The sequence below is a fragment of the Hemicordylus capensis genome, chromosome 2 (assembly GCF_027244095.1).
Source record: "Hemicordylus capensis ecotype Gifberg chromosome 2, rHemCap1.1.pri, whole genome shotgun sequence".
In the NCBI taxonomy this organism is placed as follows: Eukaryota; Metazoa; Chordata; class Lepidosauria; order Squamata; family Cordylidae; genus Hemicordylus; species Hemicordylus capensis.
Genome location: NC_069658.1, coordinates 48,420,511 through 48,443,641, shown reverse-complemented (window position 1 = coordinate 48,443,641; position 23,131 = coordinate 48,420,511). Strand labels below are relative to the sequence as shown.

The window sequence follows — 23,131 nt, the reverse complement described above, 5'->3', positions numbered from 1 at the left end:
GGTGCAGCTGGCATGAAATTAACCCAACTGCATCCATGGTCATGCTAAAATTCAAACCAGCATGCTTGGTCACAGTTGCGAACCAAAGGGACTCTCATGGGATGATGAACAAGCCTCATTTTGAGTGCAAGATATTAGGGGTAGTTCACACTGCCATAATAAGGGTAGGAGAAGCCTGGTACGCTGATTTGGGACCTGTCTGTACTCCTGTTTGCCAATTGTCTGCCAGTTAAAACCAAGGTCGGCGGCACCATCTGTGCTTGTACACTTAACAGCAGCTGGGTTGGAGAACTTCTCCAGGCTCACTGAGCAGCTGGGTAGGAGGGAGCCCTCCAATTCAGCTGCTGCTTAGCACATGGATGATGCCTCCAACCTTGGTTTTAACCGACAGATAACTGAAAAATGGAAGTGCACACAGCTCCAGCCAGAAGTGTGGCTTGCTAGATTAGCTACATCATGGAAGAGCCAACACAGGTTTCCATATGAACATATCAAAGTTGCTGACTTGGTCAGGGTGTGCATAGGTGTGTTTTAAACAAGACACTCATCTTGACTGACAAATGCTGCGGTAGTCCTGACCCTTTGGAGTTCAACTGCCACATCCACACACATACCTCCTGTTTGACCTCTTGTCTGCCTGCAAGATGCTGAAGGCGCCACTTCATGAATTTCTTCATTAACTCTATCCTGTCCTTTTGCTTCTCAATAGCATGCGTCAAATTGGCAATTACCTAAACAAACACACCCCAACATAACTATGTCTGGAAAATGTATGGACAGTTTGAAATGTATGAAGCTATTTAGCTGAATTGGTTAGTGGAAGATGAATATGTGAATAAGGAAACAAGACTAAGCATATACAAAATATTACATACTAAGCAAAACCACAGATGTTTTAAAGTTTTAGTCAGGAGTTCAAGTGGTGCTGCCTCAACTGTGACATTTCAATCCCACTGGGCTGTAATTATTTCTTCTTTGCTTCGGTGTATAAATACTTTGGATACAATCCATCCAAGTTAAGCACTTTCAGGTTCCATTGATTTCAATGGAAGAGATTTAAGCATGGAAACTAATAAGTACTTCATGTTTGGCTGAGAGGTATCCATTGCTTTGCTTCTTTCTCTTTCCTTATTTTTTTTCTACATTGGACTGTGAGCCTCCTGGCAGAATTTGCCATATTTTAACTTTTGCACAGTGCTTACTTTTAATCACTACAGAAACAATGTATGTTATGAATACTGTTGAGCATAACTAGATAAATTAAAAATGGCAAACAACTGAACTAGGAGAGCAAGATGGAAGAATATTAAAACTTTGCAAATAGAACTGTCTGAAAATTATTTTACTTAAATTTTATTGGCTTGCTTAAATAGATTGGCTCACATACCATGCAGCGAAAAATGGGTGGTGGAGCACCCACCTGGGTTACTTACATGCTGTGCACTATGCAAATCTCTATACATGGCAGGCATGACCCACTGCCTGAACAATAAAATTCTAGTTTCATCTAGGGATGTGCGAACCAGTCTGAATTCGAACCGGTTCAAATTCGAACCAGGGTGGTTCGAAGGTTTGAATTCAAACTGAACCAGCCATCAGGTTCGAGCTGCAGGTTCAAATTTGAACTGAACCAGGGGGTGGTTCGATTCGAACCAGTTTGGACATCCAAAAATTGGTATGATGGTAGCTGGCACCCAGGGGTACCTGCCACCCAAACCCCAAAGCAATCGGACACTTGTACGGTTTTTTATGAATTTTGAAAATTATTTCTATTTTTTTCTCATAGGGTATAATGGGACTCGAACCAGGCCATTATACCTTATTGTGGAGCACCCATGGGTGCCAACAACCACCCAAACCCTGAGGCAATCGGACAGTACTACGATTTTTTATGAATATTTGAAATATTTTTAATTATTTTTCTCATAGAGTATAATGGGACCAGAACCAGTCCATATCCCCTATTGTGGAGCACCTAGGGGCACAAAAGCGGGGTGGGTGGTAGACAGACAGGGGTGCCTACCACCCACAAAACCCCAAGGCAATTGGACACTCCTCTGATTATTGGTGAATTGTTAAAGTATTTCAAAAATAACTTATAACTTCAAAAATCACTTAAAAGTCAGCCCTTTGCCCAATTCCTTTCAAATAATTCTGATAGCTTCATGGCCCCCCTTTGGGCACTACCACCCACCACACTCTGCTCTAGGCCACCCTTTGCCCCCGACGTGAAGCTATACATTTGCTGACACCTCCATGCTTCTTTATGGAGAAAAACCTTAAAGACGTGTAAACTTCAAAAATGACTTAAAATCAGCCCTTTGCCCAATTCCTTTCAAATAATTCTGATAGCTTCCTTGCCCACCCTAGGAACTACCACCCACCACACTCTGCTCTAGGACACCCCTTTCTCCCTGACGTGAAGCTATACATTTGCTGCAATCCTCATTATTCTCTATGAGGAATTCCAAATTAATTTTAAAATTCACCAATAATCAGAGGAGTGTCCGATTGCCTTGGAACTTTGTGGATAGTAGGCACCCCTGGTTGTCTACCACCTACCCACATTTGTGCCCCTTGGTGCTCCACAATAGGGGATATGGGCTGGTTGGAGTCCCATTATATCCTATGAGGGAAAAATAGAAATAATTTTCAAAAATTCATAAAAAATCATACAAGTGTCCGATTGCTTTGGGGTTTGGGTGGCAGGTACCCCTGGGTGCCAGCTACCATCCTACCAATATTTGGGTGTCTGAACCGGTTCGAACCCGAACCTAACCAGGGGAAGGTTCGAGCAAAACCAAAACCGAACCACCCCCTCCTGGTTGGAACCTGGTTTGAATTCGAACCAAACGGGGCAAACCAGTTTTGTGCACATCCCTAGTTTCATCTAGTGCTGAACTTCCCCGGTGCACCAGCAGCTGGATCCTTCCAAATGACTGTGTGGAATGGGGGAAGAATCAGGGGTCACACCTGCTGATGCTGCACCCAACCTATATAGGCTCCTGAAAGAATTACTTGTATGTTTCATTTTTCCTTGGTATGGCTTGTTCGTATGGGGCTGTGCATGCATACGGGGCTGCATACACAGAACACATGAGGGCCTTGTGGGTGGGGCCAGAATTCAAACCAAGTATAAATTAAAGAGAAATCAGGACCCTTAAACACAGATAAACTTTAATTAAGATACACTTCCCCCGCCACCAGAGGGGCTCTTCTTGAGAAGCAATTTTGGACATAGGAAATTAGAAACATGTGTGAACAATCACACCCATATACCTACTGCAGTTCTCTTTCAGAGCAGGTATTGTGCCATTCAATTAGAATATGGCGGCAGAAACAAGGGATAGGAAATCATGGTTTTCTTAGGCTGTACAGATTACCAGTTTCTAAACCTGTGCTCTGTATTTATAAAGATGCAATTGTTTGCTGTAAAGAACAAAGTTTAGTTTATAACCGATTAGTAGAATGTATCACCTCATCCTTCCTTCCTATTGAAATCTCATATGTACGTAGCAACTCTTTCAGGTTCTCCAACTGATTGGTCAATTGTCTCACGTGCGCTGCATGTTTCTCTCTCGCCTGTGCCATTTCTAGTGTGTGATGTTCAATAAAATGAAGCTTCCATTTCCTCAGTTCAGTCAGAACATTTGTCTGGAGAATTAAAATGGTAGGTTTAATGAAGAAACAAAGATCAGTCCACATATTCAATTACCAAGAACATGTAACTAATCAAGTTCAACACATACTGAAGTGCAACACTGGAATTTCTAGAAGTTTTTCCACATTACCCAACAGATATGTCTACTGATAATTAATGCTGAATTAAGATGTAGAGGTGAGTAAAATGCACTTCCGCCCATCTGGTAATCTGGCAGGAGAACTGTTGTGTGCCAACAGTATAATATATATCCAGGTGTGATGGGTACCTCTTTGGTACCCAATATTGTGGAGGTAGCACTTCAGAGAATGAGCTCTTTGCATCTGTGATTAATTGCTGCTTTGGTCCCATTTTTTACTAGGAAAATAACCCTTCTTCCTAGTAACACTTGGAACATGACAACATTACAGGTGAAACTCGGAAAATTAGAATATCGTGCAAAAGTCCATTAATTTCAGTAATGCAAATTAAAAGGTGAAACTGATATATGAGACGGACGCATTACATGCAAAGCGAGATAAGTCAAGCCTTAATTTGTTATAATTGTGATGATCATGGCGTACAGCTCATGAAAACCCCCAAATCCACAATCTCAGAAAATTAGAATATTACATGGAACCAAGAAGACTAGGATTGAAGAAAAGAACAATATCGGACCTCTGAAAAGTATACAGTATACTGTGCTTGACTGGCCAGCAAACCCGCCTGACCTGACCCCATAGAGAATCTATGGGGCATTGCCGAGAGAAGGATGAGAGACATGAGACCAAACAATGCAGAATTGCTGAAGGCCGCTAATGAAGCATCCTGGTCTTCCATAATACCTCATCAGTGCCACAGGCTGATAGCACCCATGCCACGCCGCACTGAGGCAGTAATTGCTGCAAAAGGGGCCCAAACCAAGTACTGAATACATATGCATGCTTATACTTTTCAGAGATCCGATATTGTTCTATTCTACAATCCTTGTCTTCTTGGTTCCATGTAATATTCTAATTTTCTGAGATTGTGGATTTGGGGTTTTCATGAGCTGTACGCCATGATCATCACAATTATAACAAATTAAGGCTTGACTTATCTCGCTTTGCATGTAATGCGTCTGTCTCATATATCAGTTTCACCTTTTAATTTGCATTACTGAAATTAATGGACTTTTGCACGATATTCTAATTTTCCGAGTTTCACCTGTACTGTTTCTAGAAAGAAGAGCTATTTAAAAAAGAAAAGGAGTACCAAAACGGTAGCTGATCAGGGCTGTAAACAACAGAGCCAGCACAAAGTAAACAAACTTTAAGGAGACACTTGAGAAATATTTTACGCTCCTTATATTTTACACTCCTTATTCTTGCCACAACAAAAATCATTTCCTAAACATTTGGCTCACTTGGCTTATCAAGATGGTTGAGTATATTGCCATCTAAAGGGAAAAAAGCCAATGTTTTTTTCCAGGTAAGAGTGCATAGGATGTGTAAGTGCCTTGAGCTCTAACTATTCTATACACACAAGCACTCATATTAGAGCCCTCAGGCCCTTAAAAAAAAAAAAACCAGGAAAGAAGCTTCTTCAAGAGTGGGGGAACTCTTGGGCACAAAAGTAATAAGTATAAGTAATCCTTGTAAACATACATATGAAGCCCTGTGAAGGAAAAAGCAACTTGAGCTGGGCAATTTGGAGCCAAGAAGCAAGGAGTGGGGAAAAGGTTAAACACCTCCAGGTTAAACACCTCAACCTACCCACTGCTTCGCTGCTCTAAATTTGCTCCTCTTGAAGCTGCTTTACTGTCTGAAAAGCAACTGCCATAACTATAGAAGGATTAAATAAATTAGCACAAAATACATACCTTAAGACTTCCACTCCAGAGATCAAGTATGCTCTCTATGTGGGTAACTCTTTCATCCGAAAGGCTTAAATCGGTCACATTTGACTCCTGAAGATCTCTTGGACTGGATGTAGACAATTGTGAAGAAGACTCTTCTGAACGGATTGGACAAAGACCTTCCATAACTGCATGAGATGGCTCCTTTACTGATGCTGAAACTGGGGAACAGGAAGAAAGAGAGTGCGTGCACCATTTGGCTTTCAGATATCTTAAGACTATGTTGAACGTGCTATAATCATGGGAGACTTCAATTACCCTCACATAGTCTGGGCAAATTCACGTATGGGTATTGACAGAGAGGCCACATTTCTAGACATGCTAAATGACTGTGCCGTAGAACAGTTGGTCATGGAACCAACCAGAGAGAAGGTGACCTTGGACTTAATCCTGAGTGATGCCCAGGACTTGATGCAAGATGTCAGAGTTGTAGAACCATTAGGGAACAGTGTCCCTAGTGTGATCCAATTTAGCTTGTATGCGAGTGAAACACTTCCAAAGAAGTCCAACATAGATGCACTGGACTTCAGAAAAGGAAACTTCTCAAAAATGAGGGGGCTGGTAAAAAGGAAGCTGAAAGGGAAAGTTGGGAGGGTCAAATAACTCCAGAAAGCATGGAACTTATCCAAAACCACAATAATAGAAGCTCAGTTGGAATGTATACCAAGAAGGAGGAAAGATACCACCAAATTCAGGAGGCGGCCAGCATGGCTAACAGGTAGAGTCAGGGAAGCTATAAAAGGGAAGACAACTTCCTTCAGAAAAGGGAAGTCCTGCCCAAATGAAGAGGATAGAAAGGAACATAAACCCTGGAAAAAGAAGTGCAAGGAGACAATAAGGGATGCAAAATGCTAAAAGTGTCATGGGGAATAACAAAAACTTCTTTAAATAGATCAGTAGCAGAAAACCTGCCAGGGAGGCGGTTGGACCCCTAGATGATGTGTTTGTGAAAGGGATTATTGAGGATAAGGAGATTGCAGAGAAGCTGGATGAGTTCTTTGCATCCGTCTTCACGGTGGAGGATAATTACCATCTAACCACTCTGAAACGGAGCTTCTCAGGCTTGGAGGCTGAAGAACAATTTGAGGTGATAAGAGAGGATGTTCTAAACTGTTTTGAAAAACTAAAAATTAACAAATTGTCAAGACCTGATGGCATCAACCAAAGAATTCTGAAGTAATTCAAATGTGAAATTGCTGATCTCCTAGCAAAAATATTTAACTTGTTCCTGTAATCAGGCTCTGTACCAGAGAACTGGAGAGTAGCTAATGTAACTTCCATTTACAAAAAGGGATCTGGGGGGATTTGGAAAATTACAGGCCGGTTAGCTTAACTTCGGTGCTAGGTAAATTGATGGAAAGCATACTTAAGAACAAAAATTATTAAACATATAGAAAAACAGGCCTTGCTGAAGGAGAACCAGCATGGCTTCTAAAAGGGCCCATCTTGCCTGACCAACCTTTTGGAGTTTTTTGAGAGTGTCAACAGGCATGTGGATAAAAGTGATCCGGTAGACATAGTCTACTTGGACTTCCAAAAAGCTTTTGACAAAGTTCCCCACCAAAAGCTCTTGAGTAAACTTAGCAGTCATGGGATAAAGGGATAGGTTCATGTGTGAATTGGTAACTGGTTGAAGGACATGAAACAGAGGGTCAGAATTAATGGACAGTTTTCACGATGGAGGGAAGAAGTGGGATGCCCCAAGGATTCGTACTTGGACCAGTGTTGTTTAACTTGTTAATAAATGATCTAGAATTTGGGATAACCAGTGAAGTGGCCAAATTTGCAGATGACACTAAACTATTTAGGGTAGTGAAATCCAAAACAGATTGTGAGGAGCTCCAAAATGCAGTTCAGTGCAAGCAAGTGTAAAGTGATGCATATTGGGGTACAAAAATCCCAACTTTGCATATACACTGATGGGGTCCGAGCTGTAAGTGCCTGATCAGGAAACAGACCTTGGCGTCGTGGTAGACAGCTCATTGAAAGTGTCGAATCGGTGTGCAGCAGCTGTGAAAAAGGCAAATTCCATGCTAGGGATCATTAGGAAGCGGACTGAAAATAAAAATGCTAATATTATAATGCCTCTATAAAATGCCTTCTATGGTGCAGCCACATTTAGATTACTTTGTGCAGTTCTGGTCACCATATCTTAAGGACATTGTACAACTGGAAAAGGTGCAGAAAAGGGCAACTAAGATGATCAGGGGCCTGGAGCACCTTTCTTATGTGTCAAGGCTATGGCATCTGGAGCTTTTTAGTTTGGCAAAAAGGCAACTCAGGGGAGACATGATAAAGGTGTATAAGTATGCATGGAGTTGACAGAGAGCAATTTTTCTCAATCTCTCACAACATTAGAACCAGGGGTTGTCCCATGAAACTGAAGGATGGGAAATTTAGGACTGGCAGAAGGAACTACTTTTTTTCACAAAGTGCATAATTAATCTATGGAATTTTCTGCCATGGGATGTGGTAATGGCCACCAGCTTGGATGGCTTTAAGAGGGGTTTGCATACCTTCATGGAGGAGAAGTCTATCGATGGCTGCTAGTCTGAGGGACGTAGGCCACCCTCAGCCTCAGAGGCAAGTTACCTCTAAATACCAGTTGCAGGGAAGCAATAGCAGGAGGGAGGGGATGCTCTCAGCTCTTGTTTGTGGGCTTCTCAGAGGCATCTGGTGGGCCACTTTGTGAAACAGGATGCTGGACTAGATAGACCTTGGTCTTGATCCAGCAGGGCTGTTCTTATGTTCTTTTGCTGGGTGCAAATCAGAGGCTAAATGTTTATAAGGCCAAATATTGGGTTTCCCTCCCTATGCATTAGTTTCACCAAAACAGATTATCTTAAGAAGCAGACACTACGCTCTGTTAGCAGTTCCTGGAGGGATACAACGATGCTTTCCAAGACAGAGCCTGGTTACTGGAATGTATGAACGTTTTCTACCTTTATGGAATAGCTTTATGACACAACTAAAGTAGAATAAATAGCTGTGGCTCTGTGTTAACATCTACATATACATATTATCTACATAGATGAACTGCCATATCGAGGCTTCTATGACTTTTCTTCCCTCTTATTCCCATAGAATCAAACCACTTTTAAAAGGCAGCTTGGGATGCTGTAGGGAAAAACCTTTGGTGGTACTTATTTATTATTTAACATATTTGTATACCGCCCCAAACGCAAGTTTCTCAGGCTATTGCTGGTGCCACTGCTGGAGGAAGAAGCTCACAGATCCTGGAATGCTCCAACATGTACCTGCCTTCTGGCCAGATCCTCAGAGATTCCATCACACTTAGGACTAAGCTCTGGCTCCTACCCAGCCTCACCCACTCTGCAGCATCCCTCCCCCCGCTCCAATAGTCACTGAATTGAGTATTCCAATAGTTGCCGCTAAGGCAGAAGGAGCATTCCAGAACTTGTGAATTATTCCCTGGGCACAGCTCTAGTGGAACCCCCCCACCCCCCACCCCGGCAAGACTGAGCTCTTTTCCCTCCTAAGTAGATTTCATGTCTACAATGCCACTTTGATTTTATGCAGCCTTCTTTATTACACAAACCATTAATTGTTGTATATGGTGAGCCCCCCGAGGACAGTAATATCAACATTTTGCAGCAATGCTGTCAGAATCTGATAGGGCAGGATATAAATCAAACACACACACACACACACACACACACACACACACACACACTTATATTCTGCTCTATCCATGCAATACAGCAGGATATAAATCAAATAAATAAAAACCCAATTTCATATAAACACACTCATGTTTCTCTGGATGGTGGCTAATGTACATATTACACAACAGTGCCCCCATGAAGTTCACTAGCTGATCTTGTGCCAGTCACTATATCCTAGTCCACATGTAAGGATTTTGTTTGTACAGGTCGACCTCGTTAATTGCAGTATTGCTATTCATGTTTCTGCATATCTGTGGTTGCCTAATTGTCACCCTACCTCAATAGCCACGGATAAAAAAGGATTAAGACCCATGTATCTTCAGTTTTGGGATGGCCAGAAATTACTTCAGAGGTCAGTTCTCTGTGAAAAAATTGTGAATTTTGGATTTCTGGGGGATATTGCTGAACAGCTGGAGACCCACAGAGCACAGTACGGCACTTTATTTTCATTATATCCACCATTTTCAGCCTTCTCAAGTGTGGTTTTCAGGCCTCCATGAATCTAACCCACTAATCCCATTGCCACAGTGCCCCATTATGCATGGTTCCATTAACCGAGGTTGTAGTGGAGAATGGAACTCCTGCAGATAACAGGATTCACCTGTATAAAGCATGGACAATCCCCTTGATTTCAGTAATCCTGCTTGTTGCGGATTAAGCTGAATCCCATGTAAGTTTTTAAGAGTCATGGTATGAACTAACTTCCTCATCCCAGAAGAGTTATACCTTCTATTCTTGTTGTCCGAGTGGTGAAATCAGGAGCCCTTCCATGTTTCCTCCGGCCTATTCCTGCAGTTTCATGTCTGCGTCCATCCATTATTGCACTTCTTCCTATTTCAAACGTAAACAATAATTAAGTTTAGACAGACTGGTACAAAGCACATTCATTAGAGATTTGTACTTCTATGCTACTGATAAAAAACCCCCTTTATATTACAATGTAGGAGCCAGCAGTGGTAGCCCCTGTGTGAGTCTATTCTGTCCCCAGTGGTTATAAGAAATAAGCGAGAGGCAAGCAAGCTAAAGGAGGAGGAGCAGGGGCAGGGGGACAATGGAGTGGGAAACGCTGGCTGGCTCAGGGCTTTCCCCCCTGCCTCGCTCTTAGTAAGGCACAGGGAAGAAAAACCAAGCCAGCCAGTGTTTCAACGAAAGACTGGCTGGGAAGGATCCCTGATGGCCACTCTCCTGCATCCACATCAGATGCAGGGGGCATGGTTAGTTCCTAGACAGGGCTATTCAGCCCCACTGCAAAGTGTGCCCACCCCAGGCAGTAATGCAACAAATTTCATAGATATATTCTGAAATTAACCAAGTTTCTATTGTGTGATGGATCAATACTATAAACTTTATTACTCCTCTTATCGAAAAGGGCATATAACACAACAGCTGCCTATTTGTCAGGAGCGGCTCAGGAGTTCATAGCGGCCATGATGACTATGGGCCTATCCCAATTGGTCTCTGGACTGACACATGATGCTTGTCACACACAATTTGGTATTTTGCTCTGATCAGGGTGGTGTTCCATGGGTGGGAACCCGTGTCGTCTCCTTATTGTCACGGACAGACCACCATCTGGTTAAGGTAGGACTTTCACCCCTGGAGAGGTGGGTTGTGGTTGCAAGACCTATTAGGTTGGTCCACCCAAGAAGGTTATTGGATCCAATAGGATTCCAAGAAGTCTTGGAAGGGTTTTGGGTTGGCTCTGCTAGTGATTCTGTCGATGCTCTGGTGCAAACATGGAATAGTGAACTTACTAGAGCAGTTGACGCAACCACTCCTAAGGGTCCGCTCCAACCTGCTTTAAAATTAGCCCTGTGGTATTCAGAAGAACTATGGGAGCTGAAGCGGCAAGGGAGACTAGTAGAGCACAAGCGGAGGAAGACTTGCTGCAAATCCAACAGATCACAACACAGAGCACATTTGAAGATCTATGCTCTGGCAGTGTAGGTGGCAAAGAAGCAGTTCTTTTCTGCCCACATTGCTTCTGCAAATTCACACGCAGCAAAGTTGTCTAGGTTTGTGAGGGGACTAGTATGTACCCCCTCCTCCTTGAATTTGAACTTGGAACCATCATTCATTCACTGCAATGTCTTCAATGACTTTTTTGTGGATAAAATATCTCGTGTTGGAGCCAAACTGAATTCCACAGTCACTGCAGAGTCTACAGTGGACGTGTCCAGCAACTCCTCTTATAGAATTAGATTGGATCGCTTCCAGTCTGTGATTCCTGAGATGTGGACCAACTGCATTGGACTATATGTCCTGCAACCTGTTCTCTTGACCCTTGTGCAACTTGGCTTATTTCATCTGGTAACTGTAATATTAGAGAGGGGCCAGTAAATATTATAAATGTTTCTCTGAAGGAAGGCAAGATGCCTCCTTCTTAAGAATAATATTATTAGACCTTATTTGAAGAAAGCTGTATTGGATCCCTCAAAGTTAGCCAATTACAGAGCCATTTCCAATCTTCCATGGTTGGGCAAAGTGATTAGGTGGGTGGTGGCTTCTTAGCTCCAGGAAGATTTGGATGATACAGATTATCTAGACCCATTTCAAACAAGATTTCAAGCAGGCTATGGGGTTGAGACTGCCTTGGTCAGCCTGGTGGATGATATCCATTTGGCTATTGACAGAGGGAGTGTGACTCCACTTGGCTATTGACAGAGGGAGTGTGACTCTGCTGATCCTTTTGATCTCTTGGCAGCTTTCAGTACCATCAACCATGGTATCCTTCTGGGTTGCCTGAGGGAGATGGGATTGGGTGGCATTGTTCTACAGTGGTTCCATTCTTATCTCTCTAGTAGATGCCCGATGGTGTCATTTAGAGACAGCTGCTCTGCGAAATGAGAACTAAAGTATGGAGTTCCACAAGGCTCCATACTGCCTTGAGTGCCATTTAATATCTTCATGAAACCTCTGGGAGGGATCATCAGATGGTTTGGTGCAGGGTGTTATTAATATGCTGATGACACCCAGATCTATTTCTCCTTATCTATCTTGTCAGGAAATATCAGAACCTCTAAATGCCTGCCTGGGAGGTGGTAATGGGCTGGATGAGGGATAACAAACTGAAGTTGAATCCAAATAAGATGGAGTTATTGACGGGGGGGCGGGGTGGTTGGGACCCGAGAGATAGTTTAGATCCACCTGTTTACACTCCCCTGAAAGATTAGGTACGTAGCTTGGAAGTACACCTGGATCCTAAACTCTCTGATTTCTCTGGTTGAGGCAGTGGCCAGTAGCGCTTTTTATCAGCTTCAGCCAATGTGTCAACTACGCCCATTTCTGGAGGTAAATTACCTGAATACATTGGTGCATATGCTGGTAACCAGTGTTCCCTCTAACAGGGATTCCCGGATGCTGTTGACTACAACTCCCAGAATTCCCAGCTGCAATGGCTTTTGCTGTCAAAAGAAGAGCATCTCCATCTCCAAAAGCTTTTAGGAAGACCCTCAAGACACACCTGTTTTCTCAGACTTTTAACTGAAACTAATTTTAAACTATTTGTTTTTATCTCATGAAATTGTTTTAACTGTCTTATTCTGTGAAATTTTAATTGTTTTTACTCTGTTTTATATTTGTATTTTAAATTGTGTACACTGCCTAGAGATATACTTATCAGGCAATATATAAATAAATAAATAAATAAATAAAATGATGGAAACATCTACAGAAATTTATATCCACAGAGTAACCTATTTTAACATCAAACCCCCTGATTTCCAGAAATTTTTTTGCTGCAGGACAGTAGAGAAGCAAGAGACACTGCTTTGCAGGGGAAGAAACTGGAGGAAAAGTAGAAGCAATCCTGAGCACCCAAGGAAGTATTAAAACGGTGTGGCCATGCCCCTATGCAGCAAACCAATCCAATTTGCAATACTGTATGGAAAGGGAGGGAGAAAGAAGCCCAACCACCTGGAGAACTACTTCAGATTTTTCTAATGAATAGAAAAATGCACCAGAAGTAAGATTTTGTGTATGAAATTTAAACATATGCTATTATTTAGAATAAGCCCAGCTGTCTACTAACAGCACAGTGGAAAGCCTGACAATATACTTCAAAGACAAGAAATGCAAGTCCCTCAAGTACAACAATTCAATATTAGAAGGCCAGCACCTTAAAGAAGCAGCAACACTAAACGGTATGGAAATGAGTCACCACTGCTTAGTGATTTATTGTACCAGGCTTACAAGTTTCCAGATTTAATTAACCAACCTGATAACGTAGGACAGGAAATTAAATTTTAGTGTTAAAAGCATTCAAATGTTAGATTTAACAGTGCAGCATGTTTTATTCTGGTTTTCCTTATATAAGAACGGAAGCTTCTTTTGAAGATAATTGTTATCCCTAGATCTATTATTTCAAAGAAAGGCTTGTTATTAATAACTGGAGTTCTCCTACCAGAGCATATTAAATCTAATCCACATAACAGGTTTTAAAATTCAAAGTTTTTGCAAAAGCATCAACTCCCCTGGATGTTCACCCTACCAAGAATCCAATATATACTACAAGAGAAGATGGCAATCCCCAATACAAATCAGATGCTAATGAAAAGCTAGAGCAGATTGGAGAAAATCAGGCAGATCATTCGCTTAAGTGAACATAATAGTTCAGGACTTCCTCAACCATTTTTACCTGCTCCAGATGCTCAGCCTCCCCCAAAATGGAAATAAGCCAGTCCAGATTGTAGTAGACTATCTATGCAGCCAGGCTCTTTTCAAAAACTGCTGGCATCTATCAGATATTTTATTGGCCATGTCCCAACATGTATGATATATCCATGCTTGAATGGATATATCATTCAAGCATATATTTTGAAATTAACCAAGTTTCTGTTGTGCGATGGATGAATATTATGAACTTTTATTACTCCCCTTGTTGAAAAGGGAATCTAATATAATGGCTGCCTATTTGATACCCTCATAACTATCTTGCTGCCTCCCATCCATCAAGAGCCAGAAATTATTCCACCTACTGTGTGCACATTTGCCAGGGAAGGATGATCAGGGTTCAATGGAGAAAGTGCTATTAGGCCCCAATATCAACTCAAGAGCAAGAAGTGATCTGTAGTATTTCTCAGCTCTATAGCTACATTACCAGATGAAACTTTGTGAGAGAAGTCCTGTGGGTGACATTCTGACTTGATTTACTAGAGTTCTAGTGAAATGTAGAAGTCCTTTAGGCTACTCTTGAGTAGTACCATTGAGAAATTTAGTCAGGATCTCAGCCAGTATTGGCCATATAAGTTGCGATTTTAATGTTGCAGTTAATCAGAGCTTACATTTTAGAAGCTGCTCTCCATTTAAGACACAAATATCCAGTAGACCATCTTGCAACTGCTTTTGGAATTGTTTAGAATTCTAGAGTCCTGCAATTGTTTGGATTCTAGCAGCTTTGACACCGTATGTTGCTGAACAGGGTATGCGTGTGGGTGCTTTGAACAAGGTATTCTGACTTTGTTCAGTAACAATTTAGCAATTTACCCTGATGATTCACCCTCACTTATTAAAGACTCAATGTTTATTTGCCTGTGCAGACTTGTATTAACAACTGGACAATGTGGCATCAATTTCTGAAAACTTTATTTCACTTATTGTAGCTGGATAAATAAAATCCAACAAAATTCTTTCAAATAAATGCATCCAATAAATCTATTTTACCCTCACTATAGATATGGAGGTGATATGTGAAGAAGCACAAGAACTAAGGCTCATCCTTCTCTCAACCCAAGTACAACCTAAGGGCACCATAGCATCAAACAGCCCTTAGGACTTATGAACAACTCAGAACAAACCTTCTAGGTATAATGGATATTAATATAACAGAGCTCCATTATCCAAACTTCCATTGCTTTCATACTTGTTTTGTCTTTCCAAGACCAAAGTAGCCACATTTCTCAAATTTATGTAAACTTAGCAGTGTCCAAAGATATGCCGATAAAGGGAAGCCCATTTAGCTAAGCAACAGTGTATTTCATTAGCAATCAAATTATGGCATAGGTGAGCAAAACTAGATCTAAACAAGAAAGTCTGGTAAGAACTAATCTGCCTACTTCTTTTCACCACCCCTACAACTGGACTAAGTTTAGTCCAAAGTTAGCGCACTTGTGCCTCAAATGTTCACGTGTCTGCCATCTTGAATTGGGGTTGATGACATCACCACAAACTATGCCTTTGAGGTGTCCCTACAGCTGTAGCAAATTTGGTTTATATTTGGTAAAGGCACTGCAAAGTTGATAGAGGGACACAGAATGCCAGGTGATCTCCTTAAGGAAAGTAGGCTAAAAAGCAATTATGTGAATGTCTACTTAGAAATAAGACATTGTGTTGAATAAGAGAGCTGTACACAGAGAGCTGTACACAGGATTGTAAACTTACTATTATTGTCTTCTTAGTTGTATTTGTTTGGGTTTTTTGTCTGTTTAATTGCATAATTTATTTTACTGTTTTGTTAGCCACCCAGAGAACAAATTGTTATGGGGTGGCCATATAAAGTTATCATTATTATTTATTTCTACATGGATCTTCCCACTTAAATTATTTTAGTTTTGTTTCTTGTTGAGAGGTTAACCAAACAAACCTCCATAACTTTGAATCAAAAAAGCCTGTAAACTTTGGAACTATAGGGATGTCATACTTTCTGAAAGCCTTGAAAGATTAAAGAATATGAATTAAAACAATTTCAAATGTTCAAAGGAGCAGATATTGATGTGTTATTTTTAGAAATGCCTCAAGCAATAAGTTGATAACCAAAAAACAATGACTGAAATAAATTATTAAAATATCAATCACCCCCCCCCCGCAAATAATCAAATGCCACAGGGCACCAACTTAGAGGATTAACAGCCCAGTATGAAGAACTGCATATGTAGTTTGGCTAGAATTCATCTACTCCATTTGGGAAGTGATAAAAACACAGAACATGTACAAACTGACAAACTAATCTGTGCTGTGAAATCTCCTTGAAGTAAATCTTATTATAAATTAACAAGTCTTCTTGCATTAGCTGTCAAAGCAAAAGAAAATTAGAAATAGATCAAAATAGCAGTGGTGAATATCTGGCAAATTGTGATCAAGTGTTATTTCAAGCGGTACAACACAAAGCAATCCTCATCTGTTTTATCAGACAAGCTTCTGCTTCTAGATTTGTGCAATGGCTAAAATATAGAAGCATAAAGAGAAGCTATAGGTCACAGCCACACACTATAACAAGCTAAATCATGTGACAGTGTCATGACCCAAGAAACCCGTTTCCAAAAATGAGACAGTCTGTTCCATGGGAAACCCCATTTCTGCTTTGGCTTCTCCCATTTTGGCTAGATCTGAGGTTTCCTTCCCTTAACAAAACAAAGTGACCCTCGTGGCTTCTAAATATATCTTATTCTTGTCATACATTACCTGGAGACTCCTGATGAGCCTCTATACGATCAGACTGCCGTAACACACTTGGTTCAAACTTTGGTGTCACTACAGCATAGCGAAGCAGCTCTTCATATTCATCCTACCATAAAAGAAAGACCAAGAATTGCAACATTTGTTACCAAGTCAGATTATAAAAATTTAAGTCACTCTGAATTCACATACTCTCTTATATTTCTCTCCTGATTTCCAAGTCAAGAGAGAACTTTTGCAATCTGTTTAGTGTTTTCTGTTTCAAACAGTTTCAGTAAGTATTTGCATCATAAGGATCTCACATTAGCTAAGGCTGGGCAAAACACTGGCCAATATCCAAACTACCACATGCATGGGGGAGCTATTTTCAGCTATTCCCTCTTTCCCTCTACAGCTCTGTGCCTCCCAAAAATATGTCTCTGAGAGTTGACTGATCAATTTCCATGAGTCAAGATAAGAGATTAAGGCATGATCCTAAACGTAGCTTATCAAACCATGAGTATCACTTTGCTTTAATAAGAGAAAGAAATCCAGATAGAAACAGCCAAAATGGGAGAAGCCAGAGTCAAAATGGGTTCTCATGGAACAGACTGTCTGATTTTTGGAACCAGGTTTCCTGGGTCATGACACTGTAACACGAGGGAGCTTATTACAGTGTGTGGCTGTGACCATTTCCTAAACTGTAAACTCTCCTCCACACAAAGCAGGATTCTGATCCAGATGTTATTCTGCTTACCAATATTAGTCTTATTTTGTCTTCCTCCATTCTTTAGGGATGGGCCATATCTTAGTGGTAGAGCAGATACACAGATTATTTATTTATTTATTTATTTATTGAATATTTCTGCTGCCCTACCCAATTTGGCTCAGGGTGGTACACACACACACACACACACACACACACACACACACACACACACACACACACTTAAAACCAATAACCAATAAAAACAATTTTTTAAAAAATACCATAAAACAATGTTAAAAACAATTTTAAAACCCTAAAAACAAAACAAAACCCTCAGTACAAAAACTCCTACAACAATTTGAAAACCCTGGAAAACCAGGCCAGATAAGTCTTAAGGGCTCTCCTGAAGTTCAAATTACGAATGTCTACAGGGAGCACATTCCACAGCCCAGGAGCAGCTACAGAAAATGCCCGCCTCTGAGTTGCCACCAGACGAACCGGTGGTAACTGGAGACGGACCTCCTCAAATGACCTTAACGAGCAGTGGGGATCATACAGAAGAAGGCACTCTCTGAGGTAACCTGGACCTAAGCCATTTAGGGCTTTAAAGGTATTAACCAGCACTTTGTATTTTGCCCAGAAACATATTGGCAGCCAGTGTAACTGTTTCAGGACAGACATAATATGGTCTCTCCGAGTTGCCCCGGAGACCAATCTGGCTGCGGCATTTTGAACTAACTGAAGTTTCCAAACTATGTACAAAGGCAGCCCCACGTAGAGCGCATTGCAGTAGTCGAGCCTGAAGGTTACCAGCTGGTGCATCACTGTTTTGAGGTCATCTTCTTCAAGGAATGGATGCAGCTGTTGAATCAGCCGAAGCTGATAGAAAGCACTTCTGGCCGTGGCCTCCACCTGAGATACCAGGGTGAGGCCTGGGTTCAGTAGTACTCCCAAGCTGCGTACCTGCTCCTTTCGGGGGAGTGTAACCCCATCCAGCACAGGGAGAACTAACTCATCCCTCAGATTCTGAGCCCTTACAATGAGCACCTCTGTCTTGCTTGGATTCAGCCTCAATTTGTTTTCCCTCATCCAGGCCATTACTGCCTGTAGGCAGGCATTTAGGCATGTAGGCAGGCATTTAGGGAATGAATACCATTTCCTGATGAAGCAGATTAAAGAGAGAAGTAGATTTGGGCGTCATCTGCATACTGTTAACACCCAGCACCAAATCTCTTGATGACCTCACCCAGCGGTTTCATGTAGATATTGAAAAGCATTGGTGACAGAATGGAGCCCTGGGGGACTCCATATAACAGCTCTCATTTAAAAGAGCAACTGTCACCAAACTCCGTCATCTGGGATCTGCCCGAGAGATAGGATCAGAACCACTGCAAAGCAGTGCATCCTATCCCCAACTCCCCCAGGAGACCCAAAAGAATACCATGGTCGATGGAACTGAATGCTGCCGAGAGATCAAAGAGAATCAACAGAGTCACACTCCCTCAGTCAATTCCCCGGTAAAGGTTATCTATCAGGCCGACCACAAGGCTGTCTCAACCCCATAGCCCGTTCTAAAGCCAGTTTGAAATGGGTCTAGATAATCAGTTTCCTCCAAAACTGCCTGGAGCTGGTTGGCCATCACCCTCTCGATCACCTTGCCCAACAAAGGGAGATTTCAGATTGGCCTATAACTATCCATCGCTGAGGGATCCAGGGAAGGCTTCAAATGAAGAGGTCTAACTACTGCCTCCTTCAAACATGGAGGCACCCCACCCTCCCTCCCTACAACCGGGGAGACCCGTTTTCAAATCCCCATTCAGCCATGATACTTGCTGGGTGACTCTGGGCCAGTCACTTCTCTCTCAGCCTAACCTACTTCACAGAGTTGTTGTGAGGAGAAACTTAAGTATGTAGTACACCGCTTTGGGCTCCTCGGAGGAAGAGCGGGATATAAATAATAATAATTAAAAAAAATAAAATAAAATAAAATAAAATAAAATAAAAGATGGACCAATGGTCTGACTTGGTATAAGGCAGCTCCATATGTTCATCCAGTATCTGGGGTTTTGACACTACTTTGCAGTCACTTTAAAAAAAAAACACTTCGGGCAATACGCTGTGAAGCCATTTTTAGAGAAAAAAAATCATATCTCCCCATTCTATTATTTAAGATTAAGCTACAATAATGGGAGTAATCTTCAACAGCACAGCAACTGAAGAGATGCTGTGCTATCAAAGACTACTTCCATTACAGCTCTTGCAGCACAAAAATTGGCCAACAACTTGAAGATTTCCTTGCCACTCAAGACACTATCTCCAAAACGAGTCACCCCTTTCACCTGTGTACTCACACCTCCAACTGACAACCTCCCACCCATTCAGATCAGCTGACGTAAGTATGGCACTGCTTCAAACACCAGCAAAACTGGCCCTGCGGATTAAATACTCTGGTGACGAAGTAAGGGTACAGTACTTTTATGACGACAGCAATAAGCCAAAGACAAGCCATACTTATTAAAATAAGATATCCCATTCATCCAAGATTAAGTTTTTCTACAGAGCTTCAACAGAATAAAATGTTAATATGGTATATGCAAAGATGGATCACACAATGGGTAGATCATCTTCTTCACATAGTAAACAGCTGTAGCATCAGAGCAAAATTGTAAAGAACAAGGTATATGTTTTAACAACAGCAGCTGGCATCCAGACTAACAAAGCATGCATGCAGCAATCCAGACTAAAGCAGCACAGGCACCTGGGCTCTTCCCAGATGGCGATTTTACTTCGCTTCACCACAGGAAGGGTGGGTATGCAATCATACATTGCGGGGAGGGGTGCCTCCATACAAAATTCAGACTGCCCCCCCCCCCGAGCATTTGGAGCTTAAGCCGCAGTATCTCTGTGCTAAGAAGTCCCATTTTTTACAGTCCCTTTCTGGGATACTTCCACATATCCCAACGTTTCTTCTAAGATGTATGGAAGGATCATACTGACAGAGCTTTTTTTTTCTTAAAGTCTTGCTTTCTTTTTAATTCTTTTAAAAAAAAATAAAATTAGATTTACTCTGTGATCTTGCAGAAGACTGAGTGCTTAAAGAAGGAGCAATTCACCCACTTATCTTACCGGTCTTCCACAAGATTGACTGAGGGATCAAAAAGAAAGAAAGGAAGAAACCCAGATAAATCTATCAAAACACAAAACCCAGTAGAAGAGTGCAGTGCCATAGGGAGGGCATAGAGGGCCAGTGTTCAGGCTACCCGCACCCCGCAATAGCCTTTCTTTTTCCACCACACGGTGGGAGTCCATTTGATCCCCGCTGTAAGCAGCGATAGCAGCAGCAGCAGCTTCTGAGGGAGCAGTCCAGGGTAGGCTGCCCTGCCCCCGCTGCTCAGCCGCCACCACTGCAACCGCCCCCTCCACGACACCCCTCCTTTTCCCTCCGCATGCAGAGAGCCCCTTTTCTCCCCACTGCGTGGCAGCAGTGGTAGTGTCAGCAGCAGCCATCTCTCTGAGGAAGCAGCCTGGGATAACATGCCATGTGCGTGGCATGTTACGTATGGAACTAAAAGCATGCCACGCCAAACACATATGCATACTTTTAACACTTCTCAAACAGATTCTTCACTGCATCCAGAATCACAAGGCTGCAAGCACTAACTGCTCTACTGCTGCAAGCCTCATTGACTGCAGTAGTTATATAACAGCTGCTGCCTGTTACCTGTGCCCAGCAGAGGAGGAGACCACTTTCCATCTTCCAGCAGGAGGGCACAGGGTGGGAGACTGTGTCTGACTACTGGGTGCTGCTCCTCTGCTGCTTTTGTTGCTACCAACTGCCTGAGAGACTTCTGCCTGCCACCTCTGTTGGTTGTGTGAGTGTTGGCAGGGCTGGGGCCCTTGGGCTACAAGACTGAGCAGTCTTGGCTCCACCTGCTCACCCTGGGCTATTTAAGAAGGCTGCCAATGGCGGCAGGCCCGCCACCAAAAGGGCTGCCCCTTTGGGGAGTCACTTCAGTGAGCAATGAGGGCGAGGGCCACCCACCCACCCCCGGTTCGGTACCTTTGGGCTGGGGCGGGGAGTGAGTTTGGCCTGGTTAGGATAATTTTCATTGTTTTGAGTCTTTCTGGAGATGGGGAGTCGGAGGGGTATGTCCACTGGTCTCGGGGCAACTATTCCAGTGGTGATGGGGAATAGAAGAAGCTACGCTGGCAGGTCAGCAGGCCATTACAGGGGAAGGGAAATCAGAAACTTAATAGCTGTTTTCCCTTTCGGCTGCCCTGTCAGCTCTTTGACCTTGGGGAGCAGTGTCAACTACCCACAGAGCCGAGCCTTGCTCCTCTTTAACGCCAGGTCAGTCCAAAATGAATCTGAAGTAATCCATGATTTGATCATGGATGAAGGGGCTGACCTGGTGTGTATTACAAAGACTTGGCTGGGGGAGGCTGGTGGCCCAGTCTGGGCCCAGCTTCTCTCTCCAGGATACTCTGTTGAGGAGCAGGTGAGGGAATGTGGGCGGGGATATGGAGTGGCTGTGATCTTTAAGGATATCTCCCTTACCAGAATCCCTGTCGGAATGTCTGATCATATGGAGTGTGTGTACTTGTGTTTGGGGACCAGAGACAGATTGGGACTTCTGTTGGTGTACCGATCACCCCGCTGCCCAACAGAGTCCCTAACTGAGCTTGCGGACCTGGTCTCGGATTTGATGTTGGAGTGCCCCAGGCTTGTGGTTCTGGGGGACTTCAACATCTACTTTGGGACCTGGTTGTCTGGAGCAGCTCAGGAGTTCATAGCGGCCATGACAACTATGGGCCTATCCCAAGTGGTCTCCGTGCCGACACATACTGCTGGTCACACGCTTGATCTGGTCTTTTACTCTGATCAGGGTGGTGTTCCATGGGTGGGGACTCCTATGATTTCCCCATTGTCATGGACGGACCACCATCTGGTTAAGGTTGGACTTACAGTTACGTCCCACCTCTGCAGGGGTGAGGGGCCTATTACAATGGCCCGTCCAATAATGTTATTGGATCCAATAGGATTCCAAGAAGCCTTGGTTGGATTTAATGTTGGCTCGGCCGACGATCCAATTGATGCCCTGGTGGAAAATTGGAATAGTAAACTTATCAGGGCAGTATATGGGATCGCTCCTAAGCGTCCTCTCCGACCTGCTTCAAAAATGGCTCCTTGGTATACGGAAGATCTGCGGGAGCTGAAGCAGCAAGGTAGACGACTGGAACGCAGGTGGAGGAAGACTCAACTCGAATCCGACAGATTGCGACAAAGAGCAAATTTAAAGATCTATGCTCTGGCTATACGTGCAGCAAAGAAGCGCTTCTTTTCTGCCCGTATTGCTTCCACAAACTTACGTCCAGAGGAGCTTTTTAGGGATGTGAGGGGGCTAGTAGGACCCCCTGATTCCTTGAATCAAAATTTGGATCCATCAGTTGCCTGCTGTGACGCTTTTAATGAGTTTTTCGTGGACAAAATCTCTTGTATTTGGGCCGATTTAGACTTCGACTCCACAGTTAGCGCAGTATCAGATGCAGAGGTATCCAGCAACTCCTCTTGTGTGGTTAAACTGGATCAGTTCCAGTTTGTGACTCCTGAGGATGTGGACAGGCTGCTTGGAACGGTGCGTCCTACCACCTGTCTACTTGATCCTTGCCTGACGTGGCTTACACTATCTGGCAGGGAGGTTGTTGTGGAGGGCCTGGTGGCAATTATTAATGCCTCTCTGAGGGCAGGATGCCCCCTTGTTTAAAGGAGGCAATTATGAGACCTATTCTTAAGAAGCCTACTTTGGATCCCTCAGAGTTTAATAACT

The 23,131-nt window shown here is 42.8% G+C and overlaps 1 protein-coding gene across 7 annotated transcripts in view; it reads right to left on the bottom strand.

Moving 5' to 3' along the window:
- The window catches only part of POC5 (POC5 centriolar protein), a 41,965-nt gene that overhangs the window by 11,876 nt on the left and 6,958 nt on the right, over window positions 1-23,131 (bottom strand). For 3 of the 7 annotated variants that reach the window (XM_053299071.1, XM_053299075.1, XM_053299074.1), the window contains 5 exons: window positions 16,622-16,724; window positions 9,950-10,054; window positions 5,502-5,698; window positions 3,478-3,654; window positions 615-731 (listed from right to left, as the gene is read on the bottom strand). In XM_053299071.1, coding sequence (XP_053155046.1) covers window positions 615-731; window positions 3,478-3,654; window positions 5,502-5,698; window positions 9,950-10,054; window positions 16,622-16,724 — 699 coding nt within the window. Of the gene's footprint in view, window positions 1-614; window positions 732-3,477; window positions 3,655-5,501; window positions 5,699-9,949; window positions 10,055-14,505; window positions 14,582-16,621; window positions 16,725-17,351; window positions 17,397-23,131 lie in introns of those variants that run through there. The other 4 variants (XM_053299077.1, XM_053299076.1, XM_053299073.1 and 1 more) reach the window with 3 other exon arrangements.